This window comes from Lampetra fluviatilis, chromosome 17 (genome assembly GCF_964198595.1).
Source record: "Lampetra fluviatilis chromosome 17, kcLamFluv1.1, whole genome shotgun sequence".
Classification (NCBI taxonomy): Eukaryota; Metazoa; Chordata; class Hyperoartia; order Petromyzontiformes; family Petromyzontidae; genus Lampetra; species Lampetra fluviatilis.
In genome coordinates, this window is record NC_136291.1 from 5501118 (window position 1) to 5520788 (window position 19671).

Here is a 19671-nt window from a genome sequence, read left to right on the forward strand (position 1 = left end):
TCCCTAGTACTCATGCTTACGAACAGCACCAGCTAAAAATTTTAAGGCTTAGTAGACATAAGGGAAGCCCAGCACGAGATCAGATATTCGTCACTGATATTGGTGGTGAGCGGAAATTAAACTGGGGTCACTGGGTTCGTAACAAGCACGCTAACCACCGCTAACCACACATAGGAATGCACAAGGACAAGATCCCCGTATAGCCTTAGCAGACTGTTGGGGAAAGTGCTGTTAGTGAGCACCTATGAAGGCCGGAACGGCACACAAGGGGGTGGTTGGGCAGCACCACGCCCGACCGCCTTTGTCTCCCCAGTGGCGATGTTTACACGCCGCACCAGGTACTCATTTGAGGCTGAGTCGACCCACATACATACACCCACACACACACAGCAGGGAAAGGTGGGCGAGTAGCTTCCCTCCACACACACACAACCCCCTACTTTAAACGCGCCCACATAATCAGTAACGATGAAGAGCACACACGAGATCACATTATCATGTTCATTTTGAGTCTGTTAGAAGCTAAATTTGTAATGGCTCCCCATCAGTGACTAGGTATTTATTCCACCTGTTTATGTGCCACAGGTCACGTTTTATAATGCGAGCAGGTGCAATCCCGTTTCGTCTCGTTGACGCTTAATGATGGCAACAAAAAATATTCAAGCTATTCTGCGTAAAATTGCTCTAGCATAACGGCATATATTGTCTTCATGATAAAAAAAACATCATTACTCCTTCTAAGTCACCCATTAATCACGCAATTTCGAGACTGCGTGCTGTGGCATCGGAATCCACGGCGAAATACACCTGCAGGGCTTCTCTCGAAAGCAGCAGCTCAAGTGTTGCACTGGTACGGAACGGCAAGTCCTCCTTTGGCGGCTTCCGAGAAAAAGCCAACAAGCAAAATGGGCATTGTGCACAATCATCTCTGGCTGTGCGGTGCGTGAAATTGCCTACCAGTCTGAGCCGGCAGAGCACCGACATGAGGCAGAGACGTCCTTCGACGAAATCGCCGTCAAAGTTGCCGGTAAAATTAACACTGCCGATGCAAAAGAGAGCGAACTGCTTGGCGACCTCTTTTGAAAAGGGATTTAATTGGTAAATGGGCATAGCCATGTCATGTTCTTTGTTAAAATGTACAATCATAATTTAAAAACAAAGCAACTTGCACGCGAAATACTGTAATGATAAGTGAAATACATTTGTGTTCAATATCAAGGTATTGCCCTTGATTTAAAGCTTTCGTGACTGCAGGGATTCATCTTCTTGGTTCTTTCGGTAAAGTCACGTAGAAGGGATATAATAAAATAATTAAAATAAAACATAATCAAATAATTATCACGACGTTTCGGCCACAACGCAAGCAGCCGTCCTCAGGTGCTTGCGTTGTGGCCGAAACGTCGTGAGAATTATTTGATTATGTTTTATTATTATTTTATTATTTCCCTTCTACGTGACTTTACCGAAAGAACCAAGAAGATATTGCCCTTGACTTAAGTGAGATCGTGCATATTTAGCGCGTGCACTTTGGCATCTTCCATCCCGATGGAGTGCATCAAGTTTGGCTTTTGGAGACGTTTTGGGCGTTTCCCACAGACCCAGTTTCGGGGGAACTATTTGGCTTTGCGGCCAATTACGCAATCCTGTGGCCTAAGATGTCTTGTACCACCGCGGGTACGGTGGGTATGCAGCAAAGGGGGGGACGGGGACACCTGGCTTGAAAAACCACTGCATATCAGCAACCAAAATAAAAATTCGCTGCCGCCCACACAAGTGCATCATTTGATTGCGATTGGCAGAGCTTCGCTCAGACGTTCAAGAACGCACGCAAATAACTGAACGCACCCAGTGCCAGGCCCATGACGTGAACAGATGCATCGACGAATATTTATTCCAATTGGAAGATTTCCATAGATTGTCTTTTTTGCCGTCAAAAAAAACACTCTTGGGCAATCGGCAAATATCTACGTACCTAACAACATTCCATCTGTTTTTAGCGCTCAAAGATATATGTTTTCATTTTAAAGGGTAACTAACGCCTTATTGGTGCACCTCACTTAACGCCACACGCGTGATTCAAAGGGACACCAACGACATGTGAAAATATTACATACTTTGCATTGTATGTCGCTTGTGCTTGCAACAATTGAATTTGATCGTCCCTTGATAGTCTCCCGTGGTGCTAATTATGTCGATGGGATTATACATTGACCGAATAATGTGCATGCATGCATCAATCACTCAATACAATCCAGGAATGGTAATTAGCACGTTAGAAAGTGTAGCCCGCGGCCTTCTTTTCGAAAGTGCAATCACCGCTTTACAAAAAGATGATTGTGTTTGCTCCCGATTCACGAGCATCCACCGTCAAAACCGTGCTGCGGTCTACGTTGATAAACTTCCTGGCAGTTTATTATCTGCACATCAGAGGTACAGTATTTTCCAGATCACAAATATGATTATTCACTGGTGAGATGGCCAGTTATTATTAAATAAATTAATCGTTCATTCGTTTTTTCTTTCATTGCCAGTCACATTTATTTCCGGAGGAAAGGCCAAATCACATGCAATTAGCTGAGTGAGTATAATAATGATGAAAGTACAGCCCTTCATCAAATTACTGCTGGACAAAGGCATCCCCCAAGACTCCAGGTTCGTTTGACCGTAGTTCACACTGGTGACTGCGGTTTAATGAAGGGGTGGAGAGGCAGGAAGGGCATAGCTGGTTTCAGAGATCCCTCTTCAATGATGCTAGCCGTGGTGAGGAATCAAACTTAGGTAAACTAGACTATTTTTATTTTACCAGGTAAGGCCAACTGAGCTACATAACTCTTTTTTCAGAAGCCACCTGGCCACAAATGGATAGCTCAACGAAGTGCGTTACCACGTGGAATTTTATAGCAGCCAAAAACTCTTAACGCATGTTTCTAAATGTGGAGGAAAAACCAGGAGGACCCGGAGAAAAATCCACACGACCACGAGTAGAACATTCAAACTCCAAATATACAGATGTCAGGGTCAGGATCGAACCCATGACCTCCTCCTGTATACCACGCAAGGTAGTTAACATCTCACCACTGCGGTGCCCTGGGTTCATAGAGCAGTGCGCGGACAACACAGCGATACGGTTTTTAAACCACTCGGATTGTGGCGCGTGTTAAACAATGTCAGGCGTCTCCACATAGAAGCACAAGCCTGGAGGTCACAAGTGGCAATATCCCACGCTCACTGGCCTTGCCATTATTTGAACACACTGCTGCTGGAGGAAGGACTTCCATTGGAGGAAGCTCTAGAAAATGCATTTTTGGCCTACTTTTCCACACTGGCAAAACGTCTTGGAAGAAGTGGGAGTACCCACACTTTACCCCAACACACGTGCCCAGCTCAGTGACGAACTGTGATGTACCCAATTATATTGCTTGGTGAACAGAGGCCAGGGAGTTTAAGAAACCTGCCCATTGTTTCAACTGCCGAATCAGCAACCCCTGGATTGCAAGTCGCGTGTACTATCACACCATGGCAAGGTCCCTTTATAATGATTGTAAAATAAAAAATATAATTACTGTATATTGTAATAATTTGGCTGGGCAGTTGGTGGCTATGCACGCCTGCAATCCAGCACTGTGGAGGCGAGGGTTTGTGGATCGTACGAATGTTGTGAGACTCCCTTCCCCCACGTGGCGAGGTTCCATACCCTGGCTTGCCAGAAGAAGGCGGTACAGTACAGCAAAGATGGACTCCATCTGTTCATTCTCTATGGGATAGAGTGCTGCCCCCTCGCATCGTGGGTTTTTCTTTTTGAGAATATTCCGGTTTCTTGTAAATACTCATTAATTGGTTGATAACGCCTAAATATAGAGGAGCCCAGAGCTTGGGCAATTGTTGATATAGCACCGGCTCACCTCGTGACCGCCTTCCTGCTTAACTGGAGTTCCTCCTCACACCTGCGAGTTGTTCTCTCTCGACGAGAGTGAGCGGATACTGATGTGACAGCACATTATAAAGTTGGGAGGATCATTACAATATTGTGGCATTCTAGATTTTAAGTTTTCGTGACTGCAAGGAGGCTTGTGTTGCCTTCGAAACGTCGTGATTTGTTTTAATTTAGTTGTTTTCACTGAAATTTATTTTATTTAGTTTTTTTACCTACGTAACTTTACTGAAAAAACCAAAGAGTATGAATATTGTGGCAGTTTTTTTTTTGTTACCACCATCCCATCATTTTGGCAGTTGTAATCAATTACATCGTATCGCGTCTAAGGGGCCGTCCATAAATGACATCACGCACCTAGGGGGGGAGGGGGGTCAGCCATTTGTGACGATGTGTGACGAGGGGGAGAGGGGGGTGAGAAATGTGACATCACATCAAAATGCGCAACTTTAAATAAATATAAACAACGCGTTCTACTTAATTTAATATAATTGTTATAACACTAATTTTGATTAATTTTCATTATTAACTATTTGATTATTTTAATTTACAAAGGTCACCTTTTATTTATTCCATGAAGGAGCATTTTGCTTCTCCATGGGAGAATGGCGAAGCATACATTTTGTACTTTTTTAAAATTATTGTTATTAAACATTTTAATTTTAATGATTCTACCAGGGCTTTTGATTCTGTGGAATGAATATGTGATTGTCGTTCTACTACAAAGTGAAAAGTATTTTTTTTATAGTTATAATTACTTTTAATATTTTATAATTGTAAGAGAATTTCAATATAATATTCTGAACATCTGCAGTTTTAGCTAGACGATGAATATTTTCAAGTGAATTTTATGCTAAATTTCGCTTTCCAATGACTCTTTTTTAATACGTGTTTTCTCCTACAACATCAGAGTGCAGCGCCACATTAAATACGCACTGCAATGACAATAGTTTAAAGTGATTTGAAGCATGTTTTATGTTAAAAATGGAAATACGGTTGGGGGGGGGGGGCAGAGCTTTGTGACGTCATATTTGAGGGGGGTCTGACTTTTTGTGACGCCGTGTGAGAGGGGAGGGCAGGGGTGGTCAGAAATCGGACAAAATCGCGTGACGTCATTTATGGACGGCCCCTAAAGCGCCCAGCAATGTAGAGCAACCCTATCCAAAACGAATTCGTGTCTACGTGTTCATGATACAGGGTGTTACTGGGTAAATATTGACTCACTTATGAAGTAACCAAAACGCACGTCGTGTATTTCACAATGTGTATATGCGCACTCGCAGGTGAAATCAAGCACAAGCCTGCAGTGAGTGGGTTGCGTGCCAAAAGAAAGATGCGTATTGAAGGTTCGTGATGCCTGCTCAAAGCTGCACGTTCCCAACCCAGCAACAATCTGCTTCGCGTTAGCGAGACCCCGGACACCACGCCTCCCCCACACCTATGTATTTGTTTAATTTGCGAGCTTTCTTTGAAGAATACAATCTACCGGCAATAGCTGAACGGGGCTGGCTGGACGTAGATTAGACAATTGGAAAAGGTTAAACAATTGGCATTAACATACTTTAGTGGTAAACAACAGAGGGAGTGGGGAGCCAGAACAGAATGCACGATAAGACGAAAGGCAATCCTAACATTGCTCATTCTCATAAGGAGCCGTCCATAAATGACGTCACGCGATTTTGGACGATTTTTGACCCCCCCCCCCCATCGTCACATGGCGTCACAAAGAGTCAGACCCCCCCCTCAAATATGACGTCACAAAGCTCTGCCCCCCACCAAATAAAACATGCTTCAAATCGCTTTAAACTATTGTCATCATCGTGCGTATTTAATGTGCCGCTGCACTCTGATGTTGTAGGAGAAAACATGTATTAAAAAGTCTATTTAATTAAGTAGAACGTGTTGTCTATATTTATTTAAAGTTGGGCATTTTGATGTGACGTCACATTTCTCAACCCCCCCCCCTCGTCACACATCGTCACAAATATCTGACCCCCCCCCCCCCAGGTGCATTACGTCATTTATGGACGGCCCCTAACATTCCTGTTAAAAGTTCGCTTCACATTTTGTCACGACCTCTCACTCAACTTACACCCCCCCCCTCTTTCCTTTAAAACAAAATCACAATCTACGGGGTTGGGCGTTGCTTACCACAATCCGTACCGTCGGAAACATTCGCTCGCACACAATTTTTTGCAAGAAACAGCAACAACTTCAAAAAGGGGCAACGACACGGATGCATTTAATTCCACCCCAGCAGGGAGACGTCAACAACATGGGGCTGGCAGAAACCAAAAAACAACAACGTAAAAAAAAACACCCCAGCGTCAAACAGCAGGGGCTAGAGCTGGTGGCCCACGTGTGACCGCAAGTAGATGGGGCAAGACACATGGACAAGACAGTCATTAAGCAACCAGGCTCAACAAACGACTGCTGTGTGTGACTCGGTTCACTTGACCGGCACAGCGACATGCCTGCCGGCGTCACCTAATCAACATCTCACGAACTATGCCACCGTTAACGAAACACTGAGGACATTGCACAAGAAGGCAGCCAGTTACGGGCACCGTCATGGAAATTGTCCAGCTAAACTAAAACACCCAACAGCTGAAAATAAATGTGCGCTCCGCAATGTTTCGTAACGGGGCGCAAAATATGTACGCGAGCATCATTGTCCCGCTGTTTGTTGGTGTTTAAAAAGGACGCGTGACGTGGAAATGTCACTGTGACGGATATAACGCAGGGGCGGAAGGAAATGAGACTGTGGCTGACAGGCAAGATGGGGGGCAGTGGAGAAACGGGAACAAAGCCTAGCAAAGTGTGTGTTCTAGTATGTGCAATGGCGAAGGGTTATTGCCCGAAACGTCACCGATTACATATATGTTTTACTTTTAAGGCCACGGTGTTAGTGATGAATATGTTTAGGTTGCTGTTGTTGTTATTAGCGTTTATTCACCAATGCCAATACGGTATCACCAAATAGTTTGTTAAGTGAAATAGCAAGTCTGCGTGTTTGTGTTAAAAGGCACAGCACACATACTAGTTATTTATAACACTGCAAGACAAAGCTACCATCAACTGCTTACTCAGACTAAAGAAATGGGTTTTTTTTTCGATTGGAAAGGCCAAGCACATTTATTTCGGAACGAACGGACAACAAAGTCACCTCCCATACAGCTTGTTTTAAACAGAGTGTGTGCGAAAAATCTGAGGGTTGCCATTCACGGGAACACCCAAATTGACTGTTTCTCTCACAAGCCCCGAGGTCAAAAGTTGGAATTTCCCACATTATTGCCATTCTCGCTGGACTACGGAGCAAATTAATACAGGCAGAAAGTATGCCAATAAGGGATATCTAATGCAAGCTAAACAAATGCCTAACATCATCATATTTTACAGGATAGACATCGCATTGATTACGAAGCACGCATAGAGAGAGAAAAAACTGTCATGTTTTTTTCCTCTGTCATGTTTTTTTTCTTCTCACAAGAAATCCGTCCCTCTACCTCCTGCTGAGGGAGCCTGAGGCTTGTGCAAGATGTGCGATGGTTGAGCTGCACTAATGACTTCCGTGCCAGGTCATCACAGATCGCTTCAAATGCATTCCACGTGCTTGACAGGGAGGCAATTTCTGGCTTTCTCTCTGTGTAATTGGCCCACAACACGGACGAGCAACGCAGCCTTACTTAAGTTGATCGTTAACCGTACAAATCTACACAACTTGCAATGGGCGACGTGGCCACTGAAGGAAACTAAAATATGGATCCGCGTTGGGTTATTTTCGCGCAACGCATACCTTAGTTTATAACCGAACCGTGATTCTGAAATTGCAGGAAGCACTAATGGCTGGCGGCATGTGTTTTTTTTGCTGGTAATTTGAGCACGATGAAGTAATTGAGTAAAGAGTCGCATTGCCTATGGTGGGTTATACAATCGCCGGACTGAACTCATAATCACTATTAAATACACCGATTAAAAATGGTCTGTACTACATATTGCATGCTAAAGTGTACATATTTGTGTGTGTGTGTATGGTGTGGGCATAGGGAATGCCGCCGGTTAACATTACGAATCTGGCATCTCGAGTTGAATTCCCACTCACGGCAAACACCAGAGACGATTATCTGAATCAGTCCTGGGCCTCTCCTAGGTCGACTCAGCCTCAAATTAATACCTGGTTCAGTGTGTAAACATTGCCACTAGGGAGACAAAGGCGGCCGGGCGTGGTGCTGGCCACCCACTCCCTTGTGTGTCGTGCCAGTCTTATAGATGCCCGCTAACAGCACTTGCCCCAACACTCTGTTAAAGGCTATGCGAGGAATCTTTGTCTTTGTAGACATGGTGGCATTAAGATACATGTTAAATATTGCTGGTCAATACTAGGGCAAAATAAGCAATGTATATTCGTTGCGCAGCTGTCAATAGAAAATATAAGACGTCAAATACATAAAACTAAAATACTGTACGCTATTGCATTAATTAATATAATACATAAATCACAATTCATGCTTTATTTCTCAACCATTAAACCCCTTGTGTTATATAAGAGGCATCTGCCAATGCTTATTTTAAGAGCCGAGTAGCTCCACTGCACTGGGGCACTCACGTCAGCCAATCTACTCAGCCAGCGATTGGGCGAGCCAAAATGTGCTCCCTTCGCCAAACCACACGAACTGGTGTGGTTAAGTATGGTCAACAACAACAAAAACCACAATACCGAATACGCCCAAAACAACAGCCCCATCGGTCCATTATCCACGATGAGAGCAGGCGTTTACAAAAGACCAGGGGCCGCAAAGACTCACTCAATATAGACAGGACACCTTCTTGGTTTGACCATTGCTACCAACAACACAGGGAACTCCGTCGGGAAAGTCAGACTTTGTTAGACTGGAGAAAGAAGTGGGGAGAAATAAACTGGGATATAGTTGAACTTGTAATAAGGTGGTGAGAATCCACACAACTGAGCTGGCACGTGGGCCAAAGGGCTGCAATGAAATCTCACATATGTCTGACTCTAAAGCAAGCAAACTACAACGATGATTGATATTATAGGACCCAATATAGGTTCTTATACAACTACAGTAGAACTCATGCCACCCATGATCCTATAAGCTAAACTTTCATTTCGTTTTTATTTTACCAGGTAGTCCTCATTATCGACAGTTTTTTTTCCATCCTGAGACTGTTTCATATTTTCCGCAATAGATGTGAATAAGTGAAGCTCATCATCACACAATCCATTATCCGTCATTTTTTATGATCAGCGTCAATTCCATCCCCAACATTACCGCGGAATAGTGGATTTCTGCCATTCCTCACACAACAGCACTTTGCACGCCAGTTCACTGCACAAATGAATGTTTAGTTTCTGTGACTGTACAGTCAATCATCATGGTGCTCGTGGTGGGTTAAAGCGTGGGTACTGCCACCCCTTCCAAGACATTTGTCCAGCATGGAAGAATTGGGCGGATATCCTCTAGATTTGAAGTTTAGATTTCCCTGTCGTGGAAGACATTTCACCGACTGTGGCGTGCATAGTCAATTACAGAGCAGCACCTTTACATTTTACGATCAATTACGATGTATTATTCTTTCTCCCCCGATACAGTAAGTAGTTGTACTGGAATATATGTAACATGGTCTGAAAACAATCATTCCCTGCGGAGGAATGGCGATATGCACGTGTCTAATACGTCCACTGATGCCAGCAATTTGTAAAAACACGATCTCTCACGGTCTCATACAAGAAGCAGAGAGAACAGGACACAAACCACACACGCCGTTCCATTCCAAAGCCATTATTCACCCCGAGAGCCACTCCCAGCCAGAGAGCCCCGCTGGCGAATAACGGGACTTGATGTTCGTGCTCAACAGACTCGCAACAGCATCATCGGAAAGGAATTAACCAGTCCGAGTCTGTACATTGCACTGTCTGTCTAATTAAACTCTCTCTGCTGCACCCCCACAAGCTGTAAAGGGCAAGTACTGTATTTGAGAGAACACCTATGTACGAGTCAAAACCACCCCGACCGCCTTTGTCTCTCCAGAGTTGACGATGGCAACATAGCACCCGATAGAAATAACGCGACGCCCATGAATCATTACGTCCTGGCATCAACCCCAGGGGTGGTTGCGCTTTGGAGAAAAAGGTTGGCGGATCACACGCAGATTTGTGAAATTCGCAAATGTGCTGCGCTGCGTTGGTGGTCATTAGACGGCAGTACAGCAAGTGGGTTCTTTACCCTCTACTCTACAGGCCGTTGTGTGTTATATCGTTTGTACGCGTGGCGGCTTCTCTCTGGGTACTACGATTTCCGCCCCCACGTGTAAACAATCTTTACAATGGAAGTGGCCAAACATCCCAACGCAGGACATTCCTTAACAAAAAAAGTTTGAGACTCTGCGTTATAACCTAGAGGCCACGATATGACGGGGGCATCACCGTAGTATAAATGGTTGGCACATTGGACTTTCAAATCCAGAGTGTCGCCCACACAGCGCGCATCAGTCGGAACAACGGTGCAATATTCTGAATTCCCCCTCCCTCCAGACTCTGTCCACCCAGCAGGACAACCAAATGGGTTCAATCAAGTCAGTCGAGCGGCTGGCAGCTTGGAGTTGTTGGTGGTATAACAGTGCGAGTAACTCCCACCTCTTCTTCCAAGACGTTAGGGCCAGCCAGCGTGAAAGAGTGGTGGTGGTGGGTGGGTGGAATTACGATGCTTGAGTCCATTTCTCGAGATCTCCCTCTGGTTTGGGAGTGTAACCGTCCCAATAGGAACGAGGAATTGCAGGGCTGTGTCCGAACATCGCTGTTGTACGATGCCTCTTCGTTGATGACATACCACAAGACAAGCCACCGCCATCCCACCCCCAAAACAAGCAGTTTTATTAAGAACGCCAGAGTGCACGTGAACCCAAGACACGATCACATGTGTCAGAGAGCACACATGTGCTTTCCATTAAGCCATCTCATTTTGAGTTGGGAGTAGAAAACAGGCAAACAAGAAAGGAAAAAAACGCTACAGTACTGGGACACGTGAACTGCTTTTTCAGTGTTCACAGTTTGTAAATGGATGAGGTTTATGGGAATTATATAGCCTTAGGAACGTGGCTAAACTTGGTGCGGTGTGAGCACTGTTACAAACAGTCATTCGAAAATACTTCTTATCACGGTTAAAAAAATCCATCACATACAAGTACAACAATATACAAAGTACAATACGCGATTCAGAAACGCTGAGGAATATGATAACGCAACTAAACCGCGCACGAGAAAAATGCGCACAACGCGATTCGTATTGCTCGTTTTGAAAACTCAACATTTTATCGAATCTTATTCCTCGCTCTAGATGCACTATTTTTCAGTACGTTTCTCTAATCTTAATGTTCACTTTAGTGAAATATTTAATTGATCATTAAGCAATATATTGTACGTTTTAAATCTGTTGACTTTTATCATTGCTGTACGTCTTGTATTTATAATTTTTACATGACCTATTGCAAACATTGCGTTTTAATTTTCTAGCTTTTTGTTGCTGATGAAACCCGATTCAAGAGCTTCCTTAGCTCATGGGGCAATTCTAAATAAACTGTTCAAACTGTTCAGACAACGCCTCGACAAAATCTCTCCTCCTCCTGTGAGTTTATTGATAATAACCCGGCAACCCAGAGAGTACAATGTCCACCACACCACGCTGCATATTCCGTCGCAGCAGCGACAGCGCACGAAGCTTAAGCTGCCACGGAAAAAGTTGAAATCTCTCAGCGCAGGAGGAGATCTTGAGCCACGATGCCACCGCTATGCCAGCCAGCCCGTGGCTCTTCTCGACTGACCGGTCCTCCAATTTGCCTTTTTTAAATCCTTTATATTAAGTTCACTTGCTTGCTTGCGCGCTTACGACCGTGCAAATCTTTCGGTCGTTTTTTAACCCACTTCCCGTGATCCAATCGAGCTGACATTTTGCACACAGACTCGTTGTGCGTGACAATTTATTTTCGTGAAAAAAATTTTTCCCATAACTTTACACTTTTAGGAAAAAATAAATTATATTTAATTACCAATTGCTTAATGGTGGCAGGCAATCATCTGACCCATAGGTGGCAGCCATCTCAAGCCAGAGGACGAGAGGACTCTAACCGCCACGCATATAAAGGATTTATAGTGAAAAACTTTGTTTTTACGGGTTAATTTTTTCCCCTCTCCTTGTCAAGAAAAACCCCAACGCACCCGCCCAGGGCCAGGTTAGGGGGTCTCATGGCACAGCGGATTTGCTGCCAATGCGTGTCCACGTGCGTGTCCGAGAACGGGGAGCGGTGGCGCAATGGTTAGCGCACTGAGTTACGAACCCCCTGACCCCTTCCCCGAGTTCGATTCGGAGCCCCTAGAAGTCGGTTCAAATGAGTAGCTCTCTGTGCGATGTCAAAACATCAGCGCGGGGGGGCAGGGAGAGACAAAGGCGGTCCGGGATGCTTGCTGACCACACACCACCCCTCAAACCAGCCCTCGTGCGCCATGTGCCGGCCTTTCACAAGTGCTCGCGAACAGCACTTGCCCTCTCCCCCCACCAACCCCAACCCCCAAAAAAAACCCGTGTGGTCTGTCACACGTGGGATCCGTGTCTTGTCGTCTGTGTCCGAGTGAGTGTCGTCTTCCCCGTCTGCCCTACCTGTTCGGCGAGGTTGTCCTCAATCAGCCCTCCAGCAGCAGCATGCCCGTGGCCCTCAACGGAGCAGGCAGGAGCCGTGGGATGCGTCTTCTTCTTCTTCGGAGGGATGCAGTTTTCTTGTTTTGTTTTAACGAGACAAAGAGGCTGCGACTGACTTTTGCGCAACCCTCCCCGCCACACTTTGCCCAGGGGTCCTTCCGTCAAGCGTCTACCCGTCTGGCCAAACTCATCCGTTGCAATGAAGCAGAGCAAGACGGTGGTGGTGGTGGTGGTCGTCGTGGTGGTGGTGCCCCTCGCTATATACCCGCTCCGCTGAGCACTCCTCCCGCATCCCCAACCCCTCCTCATCCAGCCAACCGAGGCAGCGCCACCACCACCCCCCACGTCTCTCTCTCCTCTCTCTCTCCCACCACTCCCCTCCCTCCCTGCTCCCTCTCCCTCTCCCTCCAGCCTCTTCCTCCCGTTGCGTCGCCTCCCCCACCACCACTACTACTGCTATTACAACAACAGCAGCAGCAGCCACATTACAGCTACCAAACCGCATGCGGGCACAAAATTACACGCTTACCAACATCACCTACAGCAGCAGCAGCGAAGACAAAGACACCAACAGAAAGCATCAGCAGCAGTGGTAGCAGGAACACCGACAACACAGATCTCTGCTGGGGCAATCTATGTTGAAGCGAGCACCCACAGAGAGCCGGCAAGGGCACAAGCAATATTCCGAGCAGCACCAAAGACGACCCCCTACCAACAACAACAACACCACCACTAACAGTCAAGTCAGGGACCCCCGTGCCCCCCACTCCGGCCCTGTTCCCTCTATCTCTGCCCCCCCCCCAACCACCCCAACAACAATCCCAACAACAATCCCAACAACAATCCCAACCACCCAACAACAATCACAACCACCCAACAACAACACAACCACCCAACAACAACAATCACAACCACCCAACAACAACAATCCCAACCACCCAACAACAACAATCCCAACCACCCAACCACAGCAATCACAACCACCCAACAACAACAATCCCTAACTCGCCACCACCACCCTCCCTCCGTGCCTCCCTAACAATACGCGCAAACGCAGCACGACTTCCTCTGCCGGCAGCGCCCGTGATGGTTCTGTACGCATGTACGGCTGGACTTCTTTCGCGCCGTACGCGAGCAAAACGATCATCTCCTGCAGGAGGAGGAGGATGAGGAGGAGGAGGAGATGATGGTTCTGGCTACGCAGCGGCAGCAATGTCGCACGTACAGATACAGGAGCGCAGATCTTCCTCCTGCTGCTCTCCCTCCTGCTGCTGCTGTCACTGCTTCGCTTCTTCTGCCACTCCTCGCAAAGAGACGGACGGCAACACGGATGATGATGATGATGTTGAACATGGCACGACGGATGGATGGCGGTCGCCTGCCGGACAAATGCAATGCGCCTGGATTGTATTATCTCGTATTATTAGAGGACATCGTCATCACCATTAGTATTATCTTCGTCGTTGTCGTCGTCATCATCATCCTGGTAAATCATCTTTCATCTTATTCTCGGAAGACGTTAGAACGCTGGCAGCGGAGATTGGAAGCGGATTTGGCAGCTGGGGGGGGGGGTGTTCACGTGCGTGCGGATGGCGTTGGTGAGCGTACGAATGCCCGCAGCCAATCGAGGATCTCAACACAAGGCGGCGTCACCCACGCAGCGCTGGATGAGGCTGGCCCAAGTAGAAATCTGCGCAGCCAAATTGGCCTAGGCAATGTGCACGAGGTTGTGTTGCTCGAGTGTAAACATTGGTGATTACCAGAGGTGGGACAAAGTCATTGTTATGCAAGTCCAAGTCGAGTCGCAAGTCATCAAATTCATGACTCGAGTCTGACTCGAGTCCAAGTCACATGACTCGAGTCCACATCTCATAGGTGGGACAAAGTCATTGTTATGCAAGTCCAAGTCGAGTCGCAAGTCATCAAATTCATGACTCGAGTCTGACTCGAGTCCAAGTCACATGACTCGAGTCCACACCTCTGGTGATTACCGTGTAACGAAAATATTTTCCTGGGTAGTAAGTGTTATTTTTTTAATTACTTATGCCTCAAAAGTACAGAAAATGGATATTGTTCCCTACAAACGTGGCTTTTGGGACCAGGAAACAACAGCAAAATTAATAATCCACTCCATTAATAACACTGTGTAACACATTTATTATTTTTTGTTCCTGGGTAGTAAGTGTTATTTCCTAATTGCTTATGCCTCAAAAGTACAGAAAACGGCTATTATTCCCCACAAAATTTGCTTTTGTGACCAGGACAGTGATATTTATAAAATTTCCTGTTTTTAATAAGAAAACGTGGTGTGCATTTGTGTCATTCCTTCACATAAAGTCCTGGTCACAAAAGCAAAGTTTGTGGGAAATAATAGTAATTTTTTTTATACTTTTGAGGCATAAGCAATTAGGAAATAACACTACCCAAGAACAAAAATCGTGTTGGGCCGTGCTGTGTTTAGTAGGTTGAACGAAACCGATTGCTCCGCTCATCGAAACAACGGCCCCTTTGCGTTACTGCTGAACTAAAGTAGATATCTGCGCAGTCATTTGCCAAAGCTGAAAAAAACCATGATGATGATGCGGAGCTGAGATGTTGGTTACCGTACCATGAATTTAAAATGTGAACGTGGACATGATTTGTGGCATGAGCACTTACAGAGTTTTCACTCGTTTTTTACGGGAAATTAAACGTGATGTGGCAATTATAGTGTGTCAATATAAAATACCGCAATTTATTGTGCGGAAGAGTGGCACAACGGTGAGCACCCTGCAGCAATATAAAAAAAAAATCAGGAGCCATGTCCGATTTGGTAATGGTCCCCTCTTCACCAACCCGCTCAACCCAAACGTATAGGCAAGGATATGGTCAAACGTGGTGCACACATTAATCCAGCAGTGGATTTACAAAGGGCTGAACGTACTGTACGTATATTAACAAGATAAAGAACTCGTTTGCATTGTCTTGTTTATATGTATTAACAGCACCGTGCAGCATGAAGTGTTATCTCATGAGCTATACTTTGTAACTAGCTTTTTTGCACCGGGTGGAAATTGCAGTATATCTGAAATATTCAAAAGAAAAATTGTTCAGCTCATGATTATTAATGAGGGCGGGGGGGGGTGCCCCATGTGGAGTGACGTCACCCGCTCAAGGTTATTGGGGAGGGGTGCGGCGTGTAGAGTGACATCACCCCCTAACGGTTATTGTGGAAAGGTGCGGCATGTGGAGTGACGTCACCCACTCATGATTATTAATGAGGGGAGGGGTTCGCCATGTGGAGTGCGCGACCTTCTTGTGCGTTAGTGTCAATTTCCAAGCGGGCATGAATATTAATGAAGGGGGTGGGCCTCATGTGGAGTGACGTCACGTGCGGGACGGACAGACATTTCTGGGTGATTATAGTAGGTAATGTGTTTAAAAAAACATGCCCTGGGTCATAGAATCTTAAACGAGGTAATAATCACATTGGCAAGATAATGTGAAGTTACTAATTAACAGATATAGTGGTGTGCATTATGCCCTGGGCGATGTGAGGTCCTGCTGAATATTTCAATCACAGATGTAAAACTTCTTTGCTTTCCTGGTGCTGTGGCATATAAACCATTTTTTTTTATCACGACCCACTGAGATATATAGCTGGCCATAAATGATAGCTCAACGAAGCGGCTTATCATGTGGAAATGTATCGCAGCCAAACTTTTAATTTATAAAGTTAAATTTATTGCAGCCAAATATGGCGTGACCCTAATCGACTCGCCTGAGCAATGCGAATGCAACTTTGTTATTTTAGTACCCGCATTTTATTGTGTTTTTGTGACAGTTATATTTTAAGAGTGCTACAATACGTAAACAAGTTTATGTTATTTACGGTTTATTTTTTTTATACACAGTATATACTAACAATGCTGATGTGATTTAATGGTTAACACACTAGACTTGCAATACAAGTTCGTCGTCTCTTTCTCCCGGCGCGGCAGTTTGAACAATGGGGCAAGTTTTCTTAAATGCTCCACCAGTTTCAATGGGTACAATGACAGAGGAGTAGGTCAAGATACCCTTTAGACCTCCCTCGAGTTGAAGGCCCTTCTGCCAGAAGTTGCGCGAGCAGGCAGTTGCAGAGGTGCACCTTTACCAAATACTAAGAATGAAAATAAAAATACAGCATGAGATTCAGACATGCATGCAGGCATACATTAGGTATTAAACCGTGCTTCAGATTGGGTGAGCATATCAGATACAAAAGTAAATGTATTGTTCGTGTATAACACGCTATTATTTTGTCGTTTCCATCATAATACTGCACGATCACAATGCTCTTATTTTGTAATTCACAGCGCAAGTCTCGAAGCCCAACATCCAAGAACAGTTTGCAGATAATATGCTTTGAATAACTGAAGTGGTTTATGACTTAAACATTGTTTAAAACTATGTTAATGAATTCACGTAAACACATTTATGCAGATAGTATAAAAGTCAAATATTGTACCATTAAAAATATAATTTGGAAGACCTTGAATACCAATTCTATTTTTTTCAAGTTACAAAAATCATTCCTGAATTGGTAATAAACCTTTAAAAAATGTGTTGTGCTCAATAGATTAACTCTCTGAAGCTCCCTCTAGGGGAGAGCCTCTTGCACCAACTTTCGAGTGAACAAATCCATTGCGGGGCTGCAACGTTACTGGGTCTTTTTATTGGCAAACTGAAGAAAAAATCGAAAAACTTTTTTTCGGATTATTGGGCCATGTTCATTAGTGCCTATGAGGTATGAAAGTAAAGTATATCACAACACATCTACTAAATAAGCAATACATTTCAACAGGTACGTCTGAAATTAACTGGGTCTTATCATGACATAAAGCTTTCGTGACTTTCGGTAAAGTCACGTAGAACCTATCTCCGTGACTTTACCGAAAGACCCAAGAATATAGGTCTTATCACTTTCACGTGTTCCATGGCTGTGTTCTTTGGCATCATTATCATTAGAGAACAAACCACGTGCCACTTAAAATCAAGCGCACATTTTATGTTGAGTTAAATTTCCCCTTAAAGTTTCAATAAAAAAACATACAATTAAAAACAGCATGTTTTGTGCAGGAAAGCTTTGCTGTAGGTAGCAAAATACAGTTTACTGTAATGCCACTGCATACATTAACTCCCATTGCTATTCCACTGCTGATGCCTCTGCCTTGTCAGCATGACATTTATTGCAATGTTTTACTTTAATATTAATATCATGTCATGCGTCAGTCACTCCAGGCTGGTCAGTACGGGGAGATTGTGGGATTCAGTGGGGAGAGGAAATGATAACCGGCCACGAATGTTCACGGGGAATTGTGAACTCGGTTCATCGAGTTCATAGCACGGGTGCACGAACCACTGCGCCACCTTTTCGCCCAGGTAACATGAGCTTACAATGAAATCTAATTGCATGTGAAGGGCCAATAAGGTCAACATCACAAAATGCAAAGTGGTCTAATGTGAACTCCTGACCTCTGAAGTCAAAGAGCTGATGACATTTATAATACAAGGCTGTGCACAGCAAAAATGAAATCTTTCAAAAATTTTAAGTAGCCATGGGAAAGCTTGTGATGCAGGTTTTTGGGAAGGTTTGGGTGAAATGGGACAGCTTACAGCACTGTAGTTAACTACAAGATAAAGAAAGGGTAGGAATACCATTGGAACCTAATTTGCCAGTAAAAAATATAATTGGTTTTTTACCCTTCTATCTGGCAACAAAACTGACACCTTTTTTTTTACAAGGAGTCATGTTGGTCCGCACCCGTGACAGCTTTAAGAAAAGCTGTCTCGGGTGCGGACCAATCAACTTCAAGGACAGTGCATATATTATCAGAGTTATGTTTTTTGTTTGCATTATGGCTGCAGGTATTGTGGTCTATGCAAACATGACTCCTTGTAAAAAAGGTGTCAGTTTTGTTGCCAGATAGAAGGGTAAAAACCAATTATCAAAGGGTAGGAATGTCTGTGGAAGTGATCGTGACTGCATCGCGGGTCAGGCTTATGTGGTCAGGTTTGGGTCACTGCGAGGAATATTCGTGGCTGGTTTGAAAGTTATGGTTCAGGGCATGGGGAACAGTCGTGTAGTAGTCAGTGGTAAACGCGGTTGAACTTTCTGCTCATTCGGGGAATGCAGTGGGAAAGATGGTACTCGTGGCTGGATGGCGAGATCGTTGTTCTGGTATGGCGAGCTTTCAAACGTCGAGATTTTACAGGTAGGAACAACAGGTAACAATAAAAGTAAACAATAGAAATCATAATATAAATAAATTATTATTTCTATTTTTTTCATCATTTTTTTTATTGTTACCTACGTGACTTTACCGAAAAAACCTAAGAGTATGAATCCTTGCAGTCACGAAAGCTTCAAATCTAGAATTAGGAACAACAGGTTCCACACTGCCCACCAGGGATTATTTGTCTGTCTGTCGTCCAACCAAGTTCCTATCTGCCCACTCCGAAGGAACGTGTTTTCATGCGACAAAGTGTGCAATTCTCCGATTTGGCCACTTTCGTCTCGAGGAGAAACCCCTGTGAACAACGAATTACTACTTTAATTCTAGATTTGAAGCTTTCGTGACTGCAACGATTCATACTCTTAGGTTTTTTTCGGTAAAGTCACGTAGGTAAAAAATATAATTAAAAGTTAATAAAAAATAATAATGGAAATAAAATAAAATAATACATGTATTTCCATTATTTTTATTAACTTTTAAGAGTAGTATTACTACTTGTTTTGTAAATCCGATGACCGACACTCGGAATGGATGAGACGTAGGTGGGTTGAACCCATCTCGGCTGCTGGACGGGTTCTGGTGAATTTCTCCATGAAGCCCCCCCCCCCATCCATGAGGACTCCACCTATGGACGCTTCCCCAATACGCGTGCAGGAGAAAACGTGGTCACTTCCCGGTAAGCATTGACGTTCGGACTTACTAAATCTAGATGATGTTTTACTAGGTTAACAAACAACATACTTTTACAGTTTTTACTGTCTTGTTAAAAAAA

General features: G+C 44.5%; 1 protein-coding gene across 3 annotated transcripts in view; it reads right to left on the reverse strand.

Annotated features, from left to right (window-relative positions):
* The window catches only part of ST3GAL2 (ST3 beta-galactoside alpha-2,3-sialyltransferase 2), a 98535-nt gene extending 84345 nt beyond the window's left edge, over positions 1–14190 (reverse strand). The window contains exon 1 of one of the 3 annotated variants that reach the window (XM_078864039.1): positions 13868–14190. Coding sequence is in view for 1 of the 3 variants with exons in the window: in XM_078864038.1 (XP_078720164.1) it covers positions 12604–12951 (348 nt within the window). In the remaining 2 variants the exon portion in view is untranslated. Of the gene's footprint in view, positions 1–10586; positions 10607–12603; positions 12997–13867 lie in introns of those variants that run through there. The other 2 variants (XM_078864038.1, XM_078864040.1) reach the window with 2 other exon arrangements.
* Positions 14191–19671: the final 5481 nt, after the last annotated feature.